Below are 25,171 nucleotides of genomic sequence, written 5' to 3'. Positions count from 1 at the left end.
TGTCAGCGCTTAATTAGGTGCCTTAACTAACGATTAGAGCATGCAGTGAGGAAAGTGGAATGAATAGGCAAGAATGCTTGTACCAGAAGAGCAATTGGCATATTCACACACACACAGTCTCTCTCTGTGCATGTGATGACCATGATTTAGTTTTAGATCATCAGAGCTGTGTGAATAATAACTGCGTCAGCCCCGTGCGTGAGGTGCATAATCAGAGCTGTGTGAATAAGAACAGCTGTGAGCCCATGCCTAAGGTGCATCATCAGAGCTGTGTGAATAATAACTGCGTCAGCCCCGTGCGTGAGGTGCATCATCAGAGCTGTGTGAATTATAACAGCTGTGAGCAACAGCATACTCTTGCACACCCTCTCACTGCTCACCAATTCAAAGTTTGCTAAAAATGTTATGCAACGCATTGTCATACACAATGCCAATAACTCAAACTTTAATGCTGCGAGTCAGCGAGACCTATTGCATTGTAAATGCTTGTCTTGTTATTTGTAAATGGAATGAGCTGTCTTACATATGTATAATATTATTTATGTATGTTTGCAGCCCTGAGGAAGCCTGTAACCAGGCAAAACGTGTTTGGCTGCACTTTTTGTATTTGATGAAGAAGATACTGAATAAAGATATGCTGAATCAACTGAAAGAAAATAATACTTTTTTGATTTAATTACTCTTTATGTGTTCCATACTAGACTGTCACATATGTATGTACTCTGTTTTGTTGCCTCTCAGTTGTGTTTTAATGTACCAAACAATGACCATTTGGCAGCTGGTCATCAGAGGTGGGCAATTTTTCTTTCATAATATCAGCACTTTCAGTAGCACAGTAAACGGATCCCCTAGTTGCCACTACTTGTTCATAATGTTCCTTGAGTGCCTGTGAGCAGAATGTATGATGGTTCACAGTGTATCCTACTTTGAGGTATAGCGTTTTACTGTCCTCCTGGAATCAAGGACCACTGAACTGACTTGAGACTTGCACCTTTCTGCAAAAGCCATGCAGTGATCTATAACTGACCTTCCTGGTGGCAAAACCTTGGTACAATTCACTCCTTACTCGCCATATCCAATTCGGACATGTTGTTTTTCAGACGTGTTACAAAACATCGCTGTTGAATGCTTTTATTCTGCCACTTTACTAAAGTCATAGGTTTCCACAGCGTCCAGATACTTTTTGAAGTAACTAGAGCGCTATATAAAACTTTTTCCTTCATGCCTACCTTTCTCCTGATCCCCAGCGTGTAATTGAATTACTTGTCTTCCAACCCTTGATCTCATGAGCTGACCTGGCTGCAGCGATGGTCCAGCGGTAGCCTAACAGCGGACGGACTGTTTGCCTGATTCCAGTGCTTATCAAAATACCTAATATAGCACTATCTTTACATGCATATAATGTTTCTTTCTATACTCCTGCATCCCCAAATTGCATGCTATCTCAAAAAAGATCCTACATAGTCATAAAATGAGGCATGAAAAACTGTTGTGCTTAAAATGTCTGACCGTTGCCTGCCTTTTTTTCTTTCAAGTGGCCCTCTCCTTCCCTCTATCCTCTGCAAGCCTCCTCTTCCTGAGCACAACCTGCTCTGTCGTGTGCATGATTGCCTGAATCTCTATTTTTTATTTCTGGAAATAACCCGCAACTCATTTACATGATCACAACCTCTCCTCCTCCTCTAAAAGTCATACCCCTGCCCCCTAACAATGCCTTACTTCCTCCAGCTCATTTATTAATCCTACCAACCATGTGCATGTGTCACATACTGCCCCAACTAATGAACTGGAATAAACCCTATTAATTGAATGTGCCAGAAGAAACTGATGTGAATGCATGGAACGGTTTGCTTGGGCTCACAAAGCAAATTCCAATAGTCAACAATAACGAATCATACTGAACTAACCACTAACCTTGGGATACAGAGCAGTGTGGTGCCCGGTGTAAAGTGCTTCAACGCCTCATCGGGGGTAGGTAGCGCTATATAAATGCAATTACAAATGCTAATAACACTTGCTTATGCTGTTTGGCCTACCTGCCCGTTGTGCCACTTGGGTTTTGTTGGGGCCTACCCACTGCTACCTACTGTTGGAGCTATTTTACAAATTGTTAGAGCTCTGGCACATTTACACTCTTATCCAGAAGTGATGATCTTTTATTGGAAGCATGAGAGGTAAAGATAGAACACTATCAGTCATCCAAACATTCCAAGACAGTGCAACCAATTGGGTCACACAATAATCCAGACCACAATTTAAAAAGGGATTAATGAGATTTTACTCATAAATTCAGAAGTAAGTTTGCATAGACCAATCTCAACATAAGAGTATGGAAGTACAAAACAAACAAAACATGACCAAATCTCCTGAAGAGATTTACCCTATACAGAAGGAAGAATACCACCAGTTCAATAATCATCAAACAGAAAATTAGGAAAAAGAATTGTGAGCTAAATTGCATCAATCAGTTTTCAAACAAAAGCATGAGCTAAATTGCATCAATCTGTTTTCAAAAGAAAGCATTAGTCCTGTCTTTCCTATACTACTCTAACGCAGATCAACTATTCTAACAATTACATTTCAGAATAGGGATAAAAGAAAAAAGTTGTTAGCTGCTGGAGTCGTCAGTATAAATACTCCACGTATTGGGTCAAGTAGCATAAGGCCTCGTATGCAGAGCATAGATATGCGCCCTACGAGGAGAAAAGACAAAATGAATGCTCTCCCTACCTAAGCACAGTGTAATATCAATTGCATTCAAGGTAGAAATTCCCACCGAATTCCTTTTCCAGGACATTTCCCAAACCTCCGGCACAAATTGGACACTATCACCTCCTTTCCCACATCAATAATTTACAACTTTGTTCGTCCTTGGCTTTTCTTCTCCTACTCCATGGGAACTCATCTCCTCGCTCGTTTCTGCAATTTTCTCTGCCTGCTCCATCTTCTCATACCTTACTATCTATTAAAAAAAACTCCTTTATGCCATTCCACAGTGAAGATTAAACCCAATCAGAATGTGAGACTGCAACGTGACCTTGCACTGAAACATAACGTAAGGCTAGAATGAAGTTAAACTAAAATACCCTTTAGACCTCAAATTAATAGGTAATTTTAGCAAGTGCACTAGGTTACAAATACGTGCACTGAATATAAATGCATCATAACACATGAAATCTCATAACACATGAATAATATAAAAGCTATTAAGAATTGTTAATAAAATACTCTCGATTTACCTAATCGCTATTAAATCAGTACATTAGATTTCTCTATTAGTCACAATTTAAACACACATTTATAAGATGCACCGGTTATTCGTGAAGCACTGTATTTATTCAATATTACATCTTTACCTATTAGTACATTAATCACACGAAATATGTTTGAGTGCTGGCTACTCGTAGATATGATGCACTCCTACTTTATCTCAAGCTGAGATCACATTTATGCGTCTCCAATTTCGAACTAAGTCACCGCACAACAAAACCTGCATGTCTTTAACAGGACAGAATGTGTGGCACAAACCTCTGAAAGAAATCTTCCTCCCACCCGCACATAAGACTGCCTTGTTTTTAAAATCCCTATTCAGGTACAAGCCGAAGAGCTTGAAGCACTGCGTGACCGGAGGCGAACCCTTGAACCCCCATGTGGTGGAACAGTGGAGAGCTCAGACGGGACTGGACATTTATGAAGGCTACGGGCAGACGGAGACCGTATGTGTTCATTGTGTTGTTTTGGAACGTAACAAGCATGCTTTATTTTGACACTGAAAAGTAGCTGCAGCTAGAGACGACTAAAGACAGCAGAGTGGTTTTTGTCTCTATCTTTTAATGAAGGACATGAGCTACGGGCGAGCACAACTACAATAATGCATTACAGCTCCACTTCGGAAGCAGCTCTCCCACACTAACTGTTCTATGTCCACAAACCAAAGATTTTCCACAGACCTAAAACTATTAATCTAATGCACACTACCACTGTATAGGAGTTACCTGTGGCATACGGCAATGGACTGGCTGCTACTGAAGTCGCTAGTGGTCGGCTAGCTATTTAGATTTTTCTAAATTGAGCAGTACATCTAAAGGTGGTAGCCTCTGGAATATTAATGGAAGATCTTTGATCAACACACCCTGCTTTGCAACAGTAAATAAATAAAAGCCCAGCCTCAAGAATTCTCACTTCTGAAACACTCTACGTAGAGGATGCTGTTGAGCTGGACATACTTAACTGGATAGCTCAGTGAAAAAACTTGAATAATCTGGGGATATTTAAGCAGTTACTATCCTCTAGTATCTCAACAAATGTCTCGAAAGACTAGATTACAGAGAACCAGTGAATATAATTTAAACCATCCAAAGAGGTGCAGTGTATGTGCTAAAAACAAAAAGACAGCACTGCATGCTGAAGGGTAGGGGTAAGCAATGCTTTACATCATCTGTGCTTTGTTTGTCAAGGGTCTGTCGGGGACTTGTGACAATGGCTATAAATATAATATTGCTCATAAAGAACTTGAGACGCAATTCCATTGTGAGAATAACTGACATCCAGAGTTTGCAAGACATCCAGATACCAATATTTATGCCAACTGGGATTATGAAATGTATGCAAAACCCACAGTAGACAAGAAACACTGCCTAGGTTGCCAGCTGTGCCAACAAATCCTGGCATTCACACAGGACCAGTGAATGCAATAACAGCAAGTGTTAGGAACCTAACATATAGCTTTGAAAACACAGAGCTAGAGAGGACTAGTGCTTAACAGTAAAGAGGGGAAACATTGGTAGTGCTTGGCAGCAAGCAATACACACATCACACACTGAAAGTGGAAACTAAGGAAGGCAAGACCTCAGACAAGGATATCCACTTAAAGGAGAGGCAGTTAAAGAATAATTATGCACTGAAGAGTTCTAGCTCAAGGAAGAAAGAAACTGCTAAACAATGATAGTTCTAGAAACAAGGATACACTGCTAAACATGTATAGCTAAGGAAATGATACAGGGCTAGACAGTGCTGGCTCACGCAATAGGGTTAAACTGCAAAATGGTGAAGGCTGAGAAAGCAAGGGTGCATCACAAAACAGTGGCATCTCAAGAAATAAGTATTTACTGCTAAATAGGGCAACACACATCAGTAACAAGGATGCACTGCAAGACAGAGTCAGTTCAAAAAAAACAAATATACACGGCTAGACAGTGCTACTTCGGGAAACCGTGATGCACTGCAAGGGAGTGCCAGCTCAAGAAACAAATATACGCTGCTAGACAGACAGTACTACCTCAGGAAACAAAGATGCACTGCAAGCTCAAGAAACAAGTACACACTGCTAGACAGTGCCACTTCAGGAAAGAAGGATGCACTGGAAGGCAGTGCCAGCCCAAGAAACAAATATGCACTGCTACACAGTGCACCTTCAAGAAACAAGAATGCCCTGCAAGACAGTGGCAGCTCAGGAAACATGTATACAGTGCTAGACACTGCTACATACACCAGGAAACAAGAATGCACTGCAAAACAATGTCAGCTCAAGAAACAAATATACATTGCTAGACAGCCCTACGCACATCAGGAAACAAGGATGCACTGCAAGACAGTGCCAGCTCAAGAAAGAAATATACACTGCTAGACAGTGCTACTTCAGGAAACAAGGATGCACCGCAAGCCTATGCCAGCTCAAGAAACAAGTATACACTGCTAAACAGTGCTACATATATCAGGAAACAAGGAAGCACTGCAAGACAGTACCAGCTCAAGAAATAGGTATACACTGCTAGACAGTGCTACGTACATCAGGAAACCAGGATGCACTGCAAGAAAGTGCCAGCTCAAGGAACAAGTATACAGTGCTAAACAGTGCTACAAACACCAAGAAACAAGAATACACCATACCTCAGGAAATAAGGATACACTGCAAGACACTTTCAGCTCAAGAAACAAGTATACACTGCTAGACAGTGCTCCGTACATCAGGAAACAAGGATGCACTGCAAGACAGTGTCAGCTCAAGGAGCAAGTATTCACTGCTAGACAGTACTACTTCAGGAAACAAGGATGCACCGCAAGGCTGTGCCAGCTCAAGGAGCAAGTATACGCTGCTAGACAGTACTACCTCAGGAAACAAGGATGCACTACTAGACAGTGTCATCTCAAAAAACAAGCATACAGTGCTAACCAGGACTACACTCGGAAGTAAGGCTGCACTGCAAGACTGTCCCAGCTCAAGAAATAAGGGTGCAATACAAAACAGTGGCATCTCAAGAAACAAGTGTACCCTGCTAAACAGTGCAACATAATCAAGAAACAAAGATGCCATGCAAGACAGTGCCAGCTCAAGAGGCAAGTATACACTGCTAAACAGTGCTACATACATCAGGAAACAAGTATGCACTGCAAGAAAGTGCCAGCTCAAGGAACAAGTATACAGTGCTAAATAGTGCTACATACACCAAGAAACAAGAACACACTCTTAGACAGTGTAGCATACATCAGGAAATAAGGAAACACTGCAAGACACTTTCAGCTCATGAAACAAGTAAACACTGCTAAACAGTGCTACACACATCAAGAAACAAGGATGCACCGCAAGGCAGTGCCAGCTCAAGAAACAAGTATATACTGCTAACTAGTGCTACATGCATCATGAAACCAGAATATACTGCAAGACAGTGCCAGCTCAAGAAACATGTATACACTCCTAGACAGTGCTACCTCAGGAAATAAGGATTCACTTTAAGACAGTGCCAGCTCAAGCAAGACAGCTACACTACTAAAGGGTGGTAGTTAAGGAGAACTAGGAATTGGTATCACAAGAAACAGAAGATCCCAGGAATACAAGAGTCAGCCAAATAGATCCACTCCACTAGTGTCCAACAATGAACTGAAGGGAATATGACTCGGGTGTGAACAAGCAAACTTCTGACAGGCATAGGCGTGCTGATTCCTCCACCTATTCCTGCCCTGCAAGTGTGGAGACATTGAAAACCCCATAGGTATGCACCATAGATGTCGATAGCAGATACAAGAGTGCAGGGAGTGAATTATGACTTAGCCTACACTGAATTCATTGCAGCCTGTGCTGAATTAACATTCAAAAATATGTTTTCATGTACCAACATCAATATGGCAGGCAAATGAGTGGCCTCCTTGGATGAAATAAAATGAATGAAATGGCAGTTTATAAAGTGCGCTGCTACATCCGAAGAGGTGTCCCGGTGCTAGCAGACTAGCCAGACTGAGCATGCAGATACTACTGCCCCTGCCTGAAGAGCCAGGTTTTTAGAGCCTTTCTGAAATCCTGCTCTGTCTCCAGCCCACGCAGGTGGCTGGGCAAGGAGTTCCATAGTTTGGACGTCCTGACTGTGAAGGACCTAGCTCCTTGTTTCATTTTTGGAAAACAGGGGACAGTAAGAAGGTGCTAAGGTGATAAGATATGAGCCTTGACCTGAGATAGCCTGGTCCTTTGCCATGATAAGCTCGAACAACCTGGGTAAGTGCCCTAAACTCAATCCTCCTGGTCACCGGAAGCCAGTATAGCTGTCTCAAATGCGGCAAAATATGCTGGCGAAAAGGAACCCTACAGATTAGCCTAGCAGCTGTATTCTGCACCATCTGTATATTGTGGGTCAGATGAACTGGCAACGCCAGGTAGAGACAGTTAGCATAATCTGATTGGGAGGTAACCAATGCATGGACCTTGATCCTACGGTTTTCTTTAGGCAGGAAATGTATCAATTTCCTAAAAGTTCCAATTTTTCCAAAGCAAGCCGAAGAAATGTGACTGATGCAACATTTGTCTCCAGCATTGCCAGTAGTTATACCAGTAGTTACATGTATACTAATCAGTATACTGTCATAAACCCCGAAACCATATAACAACCATGTGTTGGGAAAGTATACAACTATACCTATATATGGTGAGGAAATTATAGCTACTGCTTTCAAAACTTAGCTAGTTACACCCCCTCCTCAATACCCCATCTCCAGATGTAAAATTCATTAGACAGAAAGCTATGCCATTTTAAAGTACGAAGAACAAAATGGGAAACATACCACTGATTTATTCACAGAACCAGCTGACGTTAACATACACGTCAACTAAAATAGTGCTCGGTCAAAATCCTCCTGTGTGCCAGTTGTAAATTAGACACAAATGTTAAAACTGTTATGACTATGAGAATAATTAATCCAGCTTTCTTTGAACATTTAGCAGGCCCTTTTACTTATTTATTTATTTATTCCACTTGTATGGCGCAACAGCTACCCTGAGGGTTTCCCGGCTCCTTGGATCCGTACATTACCAGGAGGAGTGAGCTTATTATTCTTATTCTTGGTTGAAAAGCCATGCCTTGATACCTTTCCGGAATCTTATGTAATTGGGTTCCAGACGCAGTTTTAGCGGCATTGAGTTCCACATGACTGGCGCCATATATCCGAAGGAGCGTCCGCCCATTCGTGCTCGTTTAAATCTCGGGACAACAAATCTCGCCTGATGTGTTGATCGAAGATTTCGAGCCGGAATGTATTTCTGAACCAATTTACAGAGGTACGCTGGTGCTTCCCCTGTGTTTATTTTGAACATATAACATAATGCTTTGAATTTAGTTCTGTTGCCCATCTTGAGCCAATGCAGATTACGTAAATGTTCAGAGACATGTGACCGCCCAGGTAGATGTAAAAGTACCCTAGCTGCCGCATTTTGGACGACCTGTAGCCGGCGCGTAATCTCTTTGTTGGCACCTGGGAAAAAAATGTTCGCATAATCCAGCCTTGAGCCGATCAAGGCCTGAACTACAGTTTTTTGCGCCCCTTCAGGGAGTTGCCACAAAATTTTCCTCAGCCATTTTAAAATGGCGAAACAGACTGAAGCTGTTTTAGCAGCTTGAGCGCGCATCGTCAATTTATCATCAATTATTACTCCTAGATTTCGGGCCGACGGGACTGCTGCCGGGGGAGGGCCCATTTCTGTGGGCCAATGTGCTGGTCCCCATAGCTCTTTTTGTTTTCCAAAATTTAGCAGTTCAGTTTTATCTCCATTTAATTTTAATTTCTTGGAGTGCATCCACTTTACCATGCTCTGTAAGCCAAAGCGGAGAGAGGAGGTGTTATTTTTATCAGTTGTCGACCGGGAGAACACCAGTTGTGTATCATCTGCATACGAAAAGATTGTAAGACCAAATCTTTCCGCTATGCTCGCTAGAGGGGTAATATAAATATTAAATAGTAGAGGTCTCAGGATTGACCCTTCTGGGACTCCATATGGGGAGGTTAGAGTATTAGAGGTGTTACTTTTGGAGAAGACCTGATAAGATCTATCTGATAGAAAGTTTCCTAGCCAATCCAGCGCTGAGCCTCTTACCCCTATTCCCTCTAGGGTTTCAAGTAGCATTTCATGGGATATGGTGTCAAAGGCGGCACTCAAGTCTAAAAGAATGAGTGCCACTGGCCACCATTGTCTAGCTTATGACGGATAGTTTCCGTAACTCCTAGTAGGGTGGATTCAGTGGAGTGCCCGGTTCTAAAACCCGACTGAGAGGGATGCAGTAGCTTGTTGGTGTTGATAAATTCCGTCAACTGTCTATTGACATGTTTTTCTAGAATTTTAGAAAATATGGGGAGAAGCGATACCGGTCTAAAATTAGAGAAAATCTCTGGATCACTATTTCCTATTTTCAGTAGCGGTACTACCATAGCGTGCTTCCATTCGGTTGGTATTACCGCTTCTCTTAATGATGCATTTAACAGTAATCTAATGACATTTAATGTGTCGGGATCTAGTTGTTTAAAAATGCCTGCTGGCATGGGGTCGTTAGGGGAACCTGACTTAATGCTGTTAAGAGTTTCTACAAATGTGTGCTGGTCAAAAGGATGCCAGACTGCGAGTAATTTCCCAGGATTGTCTACCAGCTCGCTAGGCCCACTGGGACTCGGGGCTACTGTCGGGGTTAGGTTAGAAACATCATCTCCACTGAGGGCTGAGTAAATGTTTGCTATTTTATCATTAAAATACTTCGCAAGGCAATTACATTCCGTTGTGGACAGCGTTGGGGGTTCTGGTTAATGTGTAGCACCCGCTAGGTCCTTTAGAACCTTAAATAAGGTTCTGGAGTTGTTTTGTGCCTCTAAGATGGTGCTTTTAGTAAAATCTCCTTTTGTTATTTTGCATAACAGATGGTAGGCCTTTAACGCTTACTTGTAAGTTTCCTTACTGGCCGCGTCATAATCTTTCCTCCATTGTCTCTCCAGCTTTTTACATTTGCTTTTTTCTGTTTTTAGCCTTTCGGAGAACCATAGGACTGGAGGTCTGCAGGATTTCCGCTTATTCCTCGTGAGTGGGATAACTGTCTCTACAGCTTTGGCTAACCAGTTATTAATTTTATCCTGATCCCTGACTTTAAGGTCATTTAGGTTTAAATTTGGCCTGGAGTTTGTTAGCTGGGAATTCAGGTCCTCCATATTAATTTTTTTCCAATTTCTGAAGCAAGAGTTCTCAGGCCTATCCAAAACTTTAGTTTCTGGCATCCTGATCTCAAATCCAATCAAATAATGGTCGGACCATGGGAAATGTAGTGGAGGCTCGCATATAAGGTTATCAAAGTCGGGTCTTATTGATGGCCTGCTGTATGAGTGGGACCTGTATTACATAGATGTACGTTGAGGGCCTCTAGGTCAGCTAGGAGGTTAAGAACCATTGGGCAGTTACGGTCCTCGAAGTGCAGATTAAAATCTCCTAAAATCGAGAAATGGACGCTTCTAACAGAAAAGGGGTGATGAACTCGGGAAGAGCTGCCACCCATTCTCCAGCGGCCCCAGGGGGGCGATATATCAAAATCCCCGTAAAAGTGATTTGTGGTGTGAGAGTGAGTTTAAAAAGACCTGCTTCGCAATTGGCCAGCGTTAGGTCTTCCCATTTACAAGAATTTTTTTTGTTAAAAATGATTCCAATATCCCCCCCAATTTGATTCATCCCATCTCTTCTGACAAGGGTATAATTTGGCGGTAGGGCTATAGCAATATCCGGGCCCGAACTGGCATTAAGCCATGTTTCAGTCAGAAACAAAGCGTCCGGTTGAAGGTCCATTAATAAGTAAAAAATATCCTCCTTATGTTTCGGAACAGATCTACAATTTGTGCTAATGAATGTAAAGTGTCTAAATACATCTCCAATTGATTTAGTGTTTTCCTTCTGAGACCAACCGTTCTCTCCTGTTATTCCTAACTCTGAGTGGGAGAAGGAAAATTTACATTCATTGCATTGGGGCGTGGGATTCTCAGGGTTCAGAATATTGCAGTGTTGGTGACCCGTGGGTCTTAGGCATACAGCTCTCTCTGTGACTAAGTGGCTGATTTTGGAATTTGGGCAGGGGTGATGGCCCCTGGTCCCGAACGGGCGCAGACGGGCTTGCCGTTGGCGCGCCTTCGGCGCCACACCGGCGCGCCCGCTGCGCGTTGAACACATAGCCTGGTTATATGTTGTTCCGGCAGTGTTCCCGCCCCGACCTCTACCCCAGAAGAATGTCGCTGTCCCGCCTTCACTCCCTCCACATCAAGCGGGAAAACCCGTGGTGGACCGGGGAGCCGGCGGACAGGACTACGGGTGTCTGGAGGATCTGGGTGAGGCAGTAAGTGCTTTTTTTTAAATAAAAACAAAAATGGTTTTAAAGTAGTGCAGCTAAAATCATCGTCACATTAAAAAATAAGGCGATCCAACCAATGTGCAAAATAGCAATGTCTCACTCACACGACTATTCCTGGCACCTGGTGTATGAACAATCCAGCGAGTGCTTACTCAGAGCTTGCTTTTGTACTGTTCGGGCAGTGTTCCCGCCCCTTGACCTCTACTTCCCCAGGTATTAGTACAAATTGCGGCACTCCCAAGGGCAGTTTATGGTTTAATAATAAATGTTGTAAAGCCCAGCGCTCCCTAGCTAGAGTCATCAAAACCAAAGACCTGGCTCAAATGTCCCTAGCTAGAAAAGCTTACAAAATGGCAATCACCCATGCCAAAAAGAACTGGGAAGATTAGAGATGGAATGACATAAAGGATGGATGCACAGCCAGAACTTTTACATTATTTTAGCAGTTTATATCTCGCAATGGTGCTTCGGCTCCAGTGAAACCTTCTAATGCCATTGCTCCCACTGTGTGGGTTGAGTACTTTAGCAACATATATTCCGCCGCGCCAACAAGCCCTCCCTCTGATATCACAGTGGAAATATTAGCCTCACCCTTCCTTCCATGCCTGTTCGATACACGGGATGTGGTTGAATCTCTGTTGGCTAATGCAAGGGGCACAGCTGCAGGACCGGATGACGTGCCAGCTGACGTTTTTTTGTCTGATATTGAGACTTGGGCCAGCTACAACTCATCCATCGCCAATGCCATTCCTGCCCCCATCCCTTAGTCATGGTAAGGCGCTATTGTAATACCGTGCCGAAAAAAAGGCGACAGATCACGCCCTAACAACTATAGGCCAATAAGTCTAATTGATTGTGTCCAAAAAGTCTTTTGTCACTGCCTCCTCGCCAAGATTCAGGAATGGATGCTTGAGATGGATTTTCTCAGCCCTGTTTCAATCCGTTTTTTGGGCCAAAATCTCTACAATTGATCAGGCCTGCCCCTTTCTAATGATTAACTGGTGCACCGTCATTTCCAACAAAGATAACCCGAATGTTGCTTTTGTCGAGCTCAGAATCATCTTTGATTTAGTTCCACGTTCTACCTTATGGCAGGTCTTGACTTAAATGAATATGCACTCAAGAAATGTTGCTGGCGCACAACCTTATTGGTTTGTCAGCTCAAAGCTTATTTGAACCTTGTTATTCAGTTTTAGGGTGCTCCTTGGGTGGCGTCTTCCGTCCTGGAGGCATCTGAGTTAAGCCATCATGCAGTGCTTCCAATCTAAATTGGTTGCATCCCGATGGGCACACCTGTGTTCGTTTAAAATAGGACTCCTATGGATTTTTCACACCAAATTCGTTTAAAAAATGATTCATTTTATTTGATATCTTGTTTTTCTGAATTATTTTTAATTTAATTTCAAATGATTCTTTATTTGTAATCCTTTTTAACATAGCCCTTTAGGCTCCTATGCATTTCGGGCTGAAAGCCCTTCTACAGGGAGCATCACTGTGAAGAAATCGTAGCGTTACATGTTGTTTATATCACAGACATTTAGACTTGCATTGTATTCAGTATAATATATCTTCAACATACAAGTTATAATATTGAATAAGTGCATTGAGTGCTCGTGTGTATTAGGTGATCGTAAATGGTAGAATCTAAGTGCATTACTTGTGGTTTGAATCTAAAGGTGTAAGCATGCTCGAGTGTGATCCCCCGCATTTTGTCCTGCGTGTGGTCAAATTTCAAAACATAATTCACTTTCGTTGTTAGGAACACTGTATAAATCTGTTCCCTTTGTGAGAAACAAAGATAGAAATTAGCGCATACGGTCGCACAATTCTGCATAAGTCGAATTTTCTTTTTGGGCACCAAACAGTTCAAACGTACTGTTTTTTAGTTCCCAAGTTCACCGAAGTTATCTCTAATCTCGCTGTTTCGAGTGTCGCAAAACGCAGGCACTTCCGTATTCGCGATGTCTCTCTCGCGATTGGTTAAAAAGCTGATCACGTGATCGCAAGTGCTTGCGATTCCATGCATAATGTTGAAAGACTGAGTGTTACGTTAGCCGTCTACATTAAAACATTCAAAACATAAAAATATGTAAACCAAAAAAGCTATGCTAGTTTTCATATGAACTTCATTCTCATGTTCATATGATATAGTGTGACATTTTATCGAAAAATGTGGGGCTTATAGCAATGTAAGTCTTCGCGAGTGGATCAATCATGTTAACCACAGACATTATATGCTGGATAAAAAGTGCCGTTAAGTGTATTGTATAAGGAGTGTTTTATAAGGAGTGTTTCATGGAGTGTATCATGTATACTAGAATGCACTGAATCAGAAAAAAATAAAAATAAATTACATTGAATTACAGCGAAGTGTACCAAGGCAACAGAAGCTATACAGGACGAATGTCCTATGTTCATAACATTATAGATAACATGCATATTCTAACCGGTCATTCAGACCATTCGGTTTACTTGAATTAAGTTTCATGATCCAAAAAAATTCTCGACACAGTAGATGTTTAATATTATCTCTTTCTTCTATTTTCTGTACTGTTTCTAGAATCAGAAATTTTAGTTGTGATATATTATGATGTATGTGAGATACATTGACGATGTATTCATCTTATGGAAGAACACACAGAATAATCTGGAACAAGCACTACTGGCACTAAATGACATAGATGAATGTATACAGTTCACCTGGGAAATTTCAGAGGAAAGAATAACGTTTTTAGATTTGGAAGTCAAGCTAACTCACTAGGGCTTGGAAACTGACAAATTTCGAAAATTAACTGACAGAAAGAATATGTTACACTATACCAGCTTTCACCGAATGTCACTTAAAGAACATCTTCCAGTCTCCCAAATGCTAAGAGTCAAACCGGTCACATCAGACTCAATCAAATCCAGGCACATAGTAGATGAAATGGGCAAAAGATTTAGAAAGAGAGGATACCCGGATTCCATTATAGAAAAAGCAAAACGGCGAACACATTCAACTTGCAGAACAGATCTGTTGAAAGAATCCACCAAACTGGAAAATACCAGAATGGTCAGAGTTTCAAAGTTTTCAAATTTGAGCTCAAACTTCAAGAAAATTATTAATAATCATTGGCCAATTTTAGGAATGGAACCAGACTTTAAATCACTGTTCACACAGCCGCCGTTATTTGCATATACCAGGAGTAAAAATATGGGGAAAATGCTTCAACAAAAACAAATGAAGACTTCAGTGGCGAAAAGAACTAAACCATGCATGAACTGCAATACCTGTAATAACATAATAAAGGGTACCAACTTAGCCCACCCCCTTGAAGGGATACAACATCAAATTGAGAGTATCAGCAACCTGCGACACAGCAAATGTAATCTACCTACTAAAATGCCCATGTGGCAAGGTCTATGTGGGAAAAACTGAAAGGAAGATTAAGATACGGATAAATGAACATAAATCAAACACCAGAACAAATAATACAAAATCAGTGATTGCGACACATTTTTTGGAAGAACATCATAATATATCACAACTAAAATTTCTGATTCTAGACACAGTACAGAAAATAGAAGGAAAAGATAATAATAAACATCTAATGCGTAGAGAACATTTTTTTGGATCATGAAACTTAATTCAAGTAAACCGAATGGTCTGAATGACCAGTTAGAATATGCATGTTATCTATAATGTTATGAGCATAGGACATTCGTCCTGTATAGCTTCTGTTACCTTGGTACACTTCGCTGTAATTCAATGTAATTTATTTTATTATTTTCTGATTCAGTGCATTTTAGTATACATGATACACTCCATGAAACACTCCTTATACAACACGCCTTATACAATACACTTAACAGCACTTTTTATCCAGCATATCATGTCTGTGGTTAACATGATAGATCCACTCGCGAAGACATACATTGCTATATGCCCCACATTTTTCGATAAAATGTCACACTATATCATATGAACATGAGAATGAAGTTCATATGAAAACTAGCATAGTTTTTTGGTTTACATATTTTTATGTTTTTAATGTTTTAAAGTAGACGGCTAACGTAAAACTCAGTCTTTCTACATTATCAATGGAATCGCAAGCACTTGCGATCACGTGATCAGCTTTTTAACCAATCGCGAGAGAGACATCGCGAATACGGAAGTGCCTGTGTTTTGCGGCACTCGAAACGGCGAGATTAGAGATAACTTCGGTGAACTTGGGAACTAAAAAACAGTAAGTTTGAACTGTTTGGTTCCCAAAAAGAAAAGTCGACTTATGCAGAATTGTGCGACCGTATGCGCTAATTTCTATCTTTGTTTCTCACAAAGGGAACAGATTTATACAGTGTTCCTAACGACGTAAGTGAATTATGTTTTGAAATTTGACCACACGCGGGACAAAATGCGGGTTGACACAGATCACACTCAAGCATGCTTACACCTTTAGATTCAAACCACATGGAATGCACTTAGATTCTACCATTTACGATCACCAAATACACTCATGCACTAATTCAATATTATAACTTGTATGTTGAAGATATATTATAATGAACACAATGCAAGTCTAAATGTCTGTGATATAAACAACATGTAACGCTACGATCTCTTCACAGTGATGCTCCCTGAAGAAGGGCCTTCAGCCCAAAATGCATAGGAGCCTAAAGGGCTATGTTAAAACGGATTACAAATAAAGAATCATTTGAAAGGAAATGAAAAGAATTTCAGAAAAACAAGATATCAAATAAAATGAATAATTTTTTTAACGAATTTGGTGTGAAAAATCCATAGAAGTCCTATTTTAAAAGAACACCGGTGTGCCCATGGCGATGCAACCAATTTAGGTTGGAAGCACGGCATGATGTCTTAAATGAATATGTCCCAGAATCTTTTGTTCTTGTGGATACATCTTCATGAGAGCAATTCTGCCAGTATTAGGTGGAGGAAGCAGGAGGAGCTGACTGATAAGATCCCACTCCTTAGAGGCACACGCCAGGGCTGTGTACTGGCTTCCATGCTTATTACTGGTTCTCTTTTTTATTAATGATATTGTCTCCTTCCTAGCCCAGGTGGAGGCAGATGACCATGTAGTAGCTCGAATCAAAATTCCAATTTTATTATTTGCCAGCGACATGCTGCTGATCTCCAAGACACAGAGCGGGCTAAAAGAGCTCCGATATCACTATGATGAGTTTTGCCTTGCCTGGGGTCTGGAGACCAACACTACCAAAACTAAGTTGATGTTGTTTAATCCCCATAAGTCTTTTAGGAAGAACATTGCTCTGGGGGCACCCCTTGAGACGGTGCATTCTTTCACCTATTTGGAAGTTATGTTTAGTGGACTTACGTCATGGAAACCCCATGTTAAAGCCGCTCTAAAGCTCAAACAACTCACAGGCATTACAGAAAGAATATTGTAGCACATATACTAAACCGATTACCCCTGCACTTCGCACTGATGAGGTCACGGTATTGGGGTCTGTTTTGTATGAGGCGGAGTTATGAGGTTTTTCTAATTTCAAGCTGCTTACCAGTTCTGATAATATTTTTTGTAATGCAATTTAGCCTCAGCACCCTCTTGCACCCACTCCAGTTGGACATGGGATTAAGTAGTCTAGTTGATAAAGCCAGGTTATGCCCCCTTCTATATTTGTGCCTATTATGGACTACCCCAGAACGTGTGTACTATGCAACAGCCCTTCATATATATATATAATGGTCATTGACCAATTCCACAAACTCCTCTGGCTTGGGAACATTAGAGAATCGTTTCAGCTTCTTGGGCTGTCAGATCTTTGGGAACACCTTGCTACTGCTACCTTTCCGTCTGTGCACTCCCTTAAGTCATCTTATTGAGCAGCTGTAGCAGTCAGTGAAATTAAAAAGCCCAGTCCTTTCAACTGGTTAGGGACTTACTTGATTTCAAATCTTTGAGTGAGTATAAACCATACTGGGACCAGGTGATCTATAGACAGGAAGTTATACTTCCAGTTTAGAGTGGGCACTTTTTCATGACTGCTTCTTTAGGCAGGAAGTTATACTTCCAGTTTGGAGTGGGCACTCTTCTGTGACGGCTTCTATAGACAGGAAGTTATACTTCCAGTTTAGAGTGGGCACTCTTCTGTGACGGCTTCTACAGGCAGGGAGTTATACTTCCAGTTTAGAGTGGGCACTCTTGCGTGACGGCTTCTATAGACAGGAACTTATACTTCCAGTTTAGAGTGGGCACTCTTCCATGACGGCTTCTATAGACAGGAAGTTATACTTTCAGTTTAGAGTGGGCACTTTTCCATGACAGCTTCTATAGACAGGAAGTAATACTTCCAGTTTAGAGTGGGCACTCTTCCGCTGAGAGCATTTACAACTAAGTGGTGAGGTGGGGCCACTGATGCATGCCCCATCTGTTCCCCTACAGCGGAGCGCATCAAACATATATTCTTTGCCTGTCCAACTTATACTCGACCATGTAAAATCTGGCTACCCATTTGAAGACACCCGAGTGTATGTAGCCATTCTGTTGCCCTTTACATCCTGAGGGCAGATTGCAGCCTAATGTTTGCTATCCCAGTAGCCAAGTTTCTGGGTGCAATGTGGGTACTCCGCAGAAAGGTACTTTAAGCCTGTTCACCACCCTGTTTTATTCTTTTTGCTTGTTTTATTCATTTTGCTATGTAAGGGTGGTACATTTTATTGACATGATCTGAACCAACCTTCTTTTTATGTGCAGGTTCTTGATATGTTATGGCTTACTGCATTGTTACTGGCTGTAAAATATATGAAACAAGAACCTGTAACGTAAATGTATTGTTTTAAATTATTCATTGTGTATTTTATTTCTCTTTGTAATTTTATTGCCCTGGTGGTCGCAATAACGTCCTTTTGATGATGAGCATTTTCATTCAGATGGGCTAGTAAAAAAAGTGGCCGACCCATGGTTACTCTAAAAAGAAGGCAAAACGAGCAATGGGCCCCAGTTCTTGCAGCCTAGACCTGATAATCGACGAAGGCAGAGAAATTAAATATACCCCATCCAACTGCTCCACGCAGCCTGAAAGTGGGCATGAGAAGGCGTGACAGGGTCTGTAGGACAAAAAGAAAGAGTGTTAGTACTGGGGGGCGGCTGAGGCAGTGCATTGCCAGTGCTTCAAGAGGGAGCAAGCCAGGCCTTTGTAAGTGTAGTAACCTGTGTGGTATTTATCTGGTTACACACTCCCTAGCTGCTCAGCCAGTGTGAATGTGATGCATGGAATGTTGGTGTGATAGTCTTTAACTGAATGTTTGGGTGCCTGGATGCTTGAGTGTGTCAGGTGGAGTATGGGCTGAGCAGCAGGAAGACTGCTCCTAGTGGGGCTGTATCTCTACTACTCATCTACCTGTAACTGGTCTCACTAAATCTACCTGAAACTAAATTCTGGCTGTGGACTGATGGAGCGAGATAGAAAACAAAATTTTGTTTAAACTCGCAAAGTCACATTTCCATAACATGAATAAAATTATTAATGATTTGTGATATGTCGTGCTAATACAACCTAGATTAAACTTTACACGTGGGGGAACTAACATGTGTGCTCATAAACGTGCATAAATGTTGCATCTTTTTGTTCGTGCAAAATAATAAAATAATTTATTGTTTTCGTTTTTGTCATTACTAACTGCTGCATATTTAAAATAAGCATGTGCTTGTTTTGCTTTTCCTTATCTGTGTGATGACATTTCTACTATTCTAGGTGCATATGGGTCTCATAGAAAAACGGAGACTGGTAAATATAAACGCTGCTTTATTTGTTTGCAATGGCTAGGTAACATTTTGATTAATCGGGTGGGCTAATTATTTAGTAAACCATGGGGTGGATACAGAATATACTTTATTTCTTACATTAATACTTTTCTTGTGTTTGTTTTATACTAGAAATCATAAGTTGCCTGCTTTTGAGGCCTAACTATTTGAGCCGCACAAAAAGAGCTAATCCATATTTCTGCAGAAAGTCACGAGACGCCCATTCTGAATTAAAACGTTTATTGAAGCTGCATTCACAAAGCAAAAACTGATGAGCTGACATCATTCTGTCGGACATGGCCAAGGTCGAAAGTGAACTTTTTGTCAGTCCTTAACTTGGCATCCGCGGAAGTTGCACCGTAAGACTATGGAAGCTGCGAGGATGACTTAAAACAAAGTTGCAATCGCAGGAAGCCTCTGGCTTCACATGGAAGAGACAATGGTCTTTGTAAGACATGATTTTGTGGAACTTTTTAAGAATCGGGTGACATGTCACTTGTCACTCTCAGCCAATGGGACGTCGAGTATTTCTGAAAACTTTCCTTTGCTAGTTTAGTTAGCGTAGAAAGGTATAAAAAGTCATGCCCTTAGGGTTGGGCTGGCTGCTGCTTTCTGACTTTCCGATGAGGGTGATGTGCTGCTGGACTTTGCGTAGAGCACGTAAGAATCCTCAAAGAACTTTACTTTAATTTCTGTCTATTTAGCTCAGTTAGGGAAATAGGTTTTAGAAATGCTAAACTTTATATAATTTCTTTAAATTGATTCAATTGCTTAAATTGTAATTTTCTTATTTCTTACCATCATGCTTGCTTTAATGCTAATAAAATTCAATTATAAAACTTACAACATATATACCATAATTTAGAAAATAAAATCTTACTTTTGACAAACAAGCTGGTCTTGGTTATTTAGAAGTATAGGTTACCTTTAGCTAGATCACGTCGCCTATAGTGGTCATTTAAATGATTGGGTTTTATTCTAATGACAATATTCTTTCTGCAAATGTATAAAATGTTTATAGTTTGTAAATAATGTGTATATAGATTTATTTGACCACCTGATTCAGTAGGCCCAAAAATATATCAGGTTCATAAATGGGTCCATGTATAGTTTAGAATTTTGTTTATAGGTTATGAAATTGGGTAGCGTAGTTTATGATATATTTTCTATAGCCCGCTGGATCAATTATCTGGTAGCAGAAATTGATGGTTGCTAAGGAGTAACCAAGGTAACATGTTGGTTGCTAAGGATTGCGTCATGGTATGCAAATAGGATTAATGTTTTAACACTTGTTAAGTTCGTTTTTCGTGCCTATCTGTAAGCTATACCGGTATAGATTGTGTGGCGAGAAATTAGTCACGCAAGCCATCTGTTCGTTTGTAGTGATATCGCCGAGTATCACAAGAGGTATCGCCGTGTACCATAGTGTTGTCGCCGAGCAGCACAGTTTTAGGGCTAGGTCTGAATCTTGTATAGTGAGGATTTTCTAAGAAATCAAAGCAGCATGAGAATAGGGACAAAGCGCCTTCCATAAAACTCACTGTGATGAGAGTATTAGTTATATCCAAGCTTGAGTGAAGGGTAAAATTTAACGTCGGTGCATGATTATCTATAAACAGGTTAGAGTCCTGTACGGGTACATGTTTCATATCTATAAACAGGTGAGAGCCCTGTACGGATAACGTCGTTATTTTGCTAACGGTGCATGATTTCTATAAACAGGTGAGAGTCCTGTACGGATTTCGTGTGTGTTTGAATTTAGGGAATTTTCCGTGTAAAAGTGCGAGTTTGAGTTGTATTTTATGTTCAAGTGGAACTCTTAGAACTTTCACTTCGCGGTGGGTTCAGAGCAAAGCGAGTTCATAATTATACGTGTTAGAAGGGTGGGGTAAGGTTACTCTACTGACAATTGAATATTATCCTTAGTGTGAATAGCGCCGTCTATTCCGAAGTGTGGATACTTGAATGTATGTAAACTATCCTAATTAGTGAAACGAACAGATGTTGTCTTTATAAGTCATTGTTAAGAATTAATTTACACTGAAAAGTGTTCTTAAAATGGCGCTGTGAAAAGATTTTGTGAAGGAGGGGTAAGCGCCAGGAGTGAGAAGCGAGAAACCGCAGCTGCTGTGTACGTCACAGAGCCGCGCAGGGATTGGGTGACCTACGTCACAAGCGGTATTCTGATTGGCTCCTGAGTCTCTGACGGCCTGTGGGCTGATTGGTCCTTCGGAAATTCTCCAAATTTATTGGTTGAGCAGGAAACTGACGTAGCTCAACTGCCATTGGCTTGTTGGTGTGTTTCGCGCACGGATTGGTTGTTTTGCGGAACATCCCGGAAATATTTTACGAACGATTTTGTGAAATAAATTTTACTTTTGAAAATGAGTTATCATTTTAAACATGTTGAGAAAAAGACAACATTATTTCAGAAATTTAAGAATTTATTTTCACCTGACAAGAAAATCGAAACGCGAGGTGGTAAATTACTTCATAAGTATAAAACACCTGCAGCGTACATGGAAGGTGAATACGGATATCATACTGTCTTATGGTTCGACAGTTGGAAACGTTATACTAAAAACGATGGTGTTTTGGCTTGGCCTGATGATGGTTCATTTAATGTAAGAGTTTTAAGAAACTTACGAGAAAAAATGAATGCTCTTGTTCCAAAACCGAGACCAACTCAATTTGAAGCTTTAGTTGAGTGGGAAGATGAGATGTATCAGTTACAAAGAGAAGCTAGTGGAATTAAAAGACCTTCTAAAAATCCATCATGGAAAAGAGAAACTCATGAAGATAGATTACGAATGTGGAGACAGGGAAACATGAGTGAAGGATTGTATTTAATTCATGAAATGGTAATGGGTTCTCCTACAGGAAAATCTATGGAAAGTGAATCTGAGGATGCAGTTATGGAAGAAATATATACAACTGCTAGAAAGAAACAGCCTAATCAGCCTTTGAGACCTCCTAGATCATGGTCTACTCCGGTGGTTTCTACTGAAACTTCACCGAGTGCACCTCCAATTAGCGAAGCTCCTAAACTTTACCCAAATAATAGTGAAATCACTGAAACTCCTAGAAGATCAGAATTTGAGAATGCTCGAAATGAAGGTAGACATTTTTCAATGACTCCAAGAGCAAGGGAACCTCCAAAAGATTATACAAGAGAAACAAGAAATGTTGAGGATGATGATTATAATGAATACTTAAGGTCTAAAGAAGAATTAATCAAAAGAATGACAAAAGGCATGGAAGCTGTCACAGTTCCAGTAACAATAGGTCCTGTTCAGCCTGTATTTGATCAAAGAAATACAAACAAAACTGGATTAACTATTCCTTTAAATACAGAAATTCAAAAGCCTGCTGAAAAATTTTATTCAGACTTGACTGAATTAAACACTTCTAGATCGAGAATGCCTGATTTAACCTTTAATGAGGATTTATCTCCAAAAACACCAATGGGTGCTATGTCAGATGTAGGAAGTCCTGAAGTCAGGGTAACTACACCAAAGCTTGATGTGGCCAAATTAAAAGCAAATATTGAAGAATTAATAATTGGAACAATTGGCCCAGATAGTTTAAATTACTATCGGGATGATGAACTATTATTCATTTGCAAAAGTATTCAGTGGAAAACGAAAAATAAATATGATCAATTAGAGGATCTAGCTGCAGAACTTGAAATCGATGTGAGTAAACAAAAGAATTTTGCAAAACATTACAGATTAGATTTCTCAGAAAGCGACATTGAGAGTTTGAACTCAATGGGAAGAATAGTTCACATTAAAGATTTAATTGTCTATATCAAAAAGCTAGGAGAACTGAACAAATGGAGAGTGAAATGGACTAAAAGGAAGGAAGATGAAAGATTAGAAAGAATGTCAAAACAATTTCCAATGAGAGAAGTTGCAGGTGGAGGATATGTTCATGTCCCATGGTCGAGACAAGACATTCTGTTATTCACAAATGATTTTCCTAAATTAAGAGAGAAACCTGTTGAGTGGTACAGGCAAGTCGATAGATTTATCAAAGTGTCAAAAGTTCTGTGGATTGATTTGGATGGATTTTTTGACATTGTTGTTCCATCTGATCTTTGGACGGAATGTAAAATATCTATTAGTTGGCCAAAAACAGAACCTGAGCGAATCAAAGAAACAGGTGCCCCAAATCCACTTGTAATGGATTTTTATGAGAAAGTAATTGTTTGGATGAAAAACAAAATTCCACCCAAAGAAGTTGATTGGGTTAAAATAGAAAGAACAGAGCAGGAAACAAAAGAATCAGTTCATTCTTTTTATGAAAGACTACTGTTAATCTTTAAACAATACAGTGGTTATGAAAAATTAGATGAGAAAGACATGAGTCATTTTATCTATAGATTTGTTTATGGATTAAAACCCGAAATTGGAGAAATGATCAGAACTAGTATTGTCGGATGGCAAGCACTATCTATTGATGATATTCTGAGAAAAGCAAAATATTGTAGCGATGAATTAGAAGTAAAACAGAAGAAGCTAAAGGAGAAAGCCATGTGGGCACAGGTAAAAGTGGCTGAGCAACAGATTGCCAGCATGGGAAATAAGAACACTAATTTTGTTCAAACTGGAAATACGAACCAGATACAAGGAAAGTTTAAAGGTAATAATTTCCAAAAGAAATTTAGCCCAAAGATAGAAGAGCTGAAACAAAGATTACCTTGTTTTAATTGTGGCGAAATTGGACATTGGAGGGACGAGTGTCCTCATCCTCCTAGAAACTTAAAGAATCCCTTATTGAATCCACAGATGCAGAATGGTGTTAACGTGCAGCAACAGCTACAGATGCAACAGGGGTTAAATGAATTTAATATTCAGCGACAATTACAACAACAGCAACAACAACAGGTGAATAATCGTCAGGACCAGTTGCCACAACCACCTTTTCCGAATTGTGGGGGAGTTCAAAAATATAATCCAAACGTGGGATTTCAGGGATGTGAACAGGTAATAAAACCACAAAAACAGCAAAAGCAGCAAAGGGTTCAAATGCAAAATGCTTCACAACAGTTTTTATTGACAGAAAGCCAAGACAGTGATTCTGATGATTATTGTTGACGGTGCCCGAGAGAGGAGGAAGAGTGTGTTGTTGGAGCCACTCTTGAGGTTGACCAGTCTGGTCCTTATGTAAACGGGAAAGTTAATGATGTAGACATCACTTTTCTAGTGGACACTGGTGCTACCCGTTCTACTGTTAGATCAGTGGAAATTGAAAACCTACCTCTCTCTGGGGATACCATCCAAGTTGTCGGAGTAAGTAATCAGCAAATTAAAACAGACTTAACTGATCCAGTACCAGTTGAAATTGGAAATTACAGAGACAAACACAGATTTGTGGTTTGTAATAGTAGTCCAGTAAATCTATTAGGTAGAGACATCCTATGTAAAATGAATTGCAGAATATATTGTTCTCCTGAAGGAGTTGAATTACAAACAATGGAGGAAGATGGTTTGTACAGAATGACAATGATGATGATGGAAGCAGAAGAAACAAAATTGTTTCCTGCATTTGAAGAAAAAGATTTACCTGAAGAGCTAAAAGAAACAGTGAAATCTGAAATATGGGATTTTACTGGGAATGAGATGGGTCTGATGAAAAACGTAGATCCTGTTAAAATTGCATTGAAGCAGGGAATAGAATTTCCAAACACTCCACAATATAAAATGAAAACAGAGACAATTGAAGGTATTACACCTGTAATTGAAAAATTAATCAAGCAAAGTGTAT

At 40.3% G+C, this 25,171-nt stretch overlaps 1 protein-coding gene across 2 annotated transcripts in view; it reads left to right on the top strand.

Annotated features, from left to right (window-relative positions):
- Positions 1–25,171, top strand: part of LOC144786124 (acyl-coenzyme A synthetase ACSM3, mitochondrial-like) — a 413,227-nt gene that overhangs the window by 280,813 nt on the left and 107,243 nt on the right. The window contains exon 8 of one of the 2 annotated variants that reach the window (XM_078665090.1): positions 3,593–3,716. The exons of the other annotated variant lie outside the window; for it this stretch is intronic. Within the exon in view, the coding sequence (XP_078521216.1) occupies positions 3,593–3,716 (124 nt within the window). The remainder of the gene's footprint in view (positions 1–3,592; positions 3,717–25,171) is intronic. 2 annotated transcript variants of the gene reach the window in all.

This window comes from Lissotriton helveticus, chromosome 10 (assembly GCF_964261635.1).
Source record: "Lissotriton helveticus chromosome 10, aLisHel1.1, whole genome shotgun sequence".
Taxonomy (NCBI): domain Eukaryota; kingdom Metazoa; phylum Chordata; class Amphibia; order Caudata; family Salamandridae; genus Lissotriton; species Lissotriton helveticus.
The sequence above is the reverse complement of the archived record's forward strand: the minus strand, read 5'-3'. Positions and strand labels throughout refer to the sequence as shown.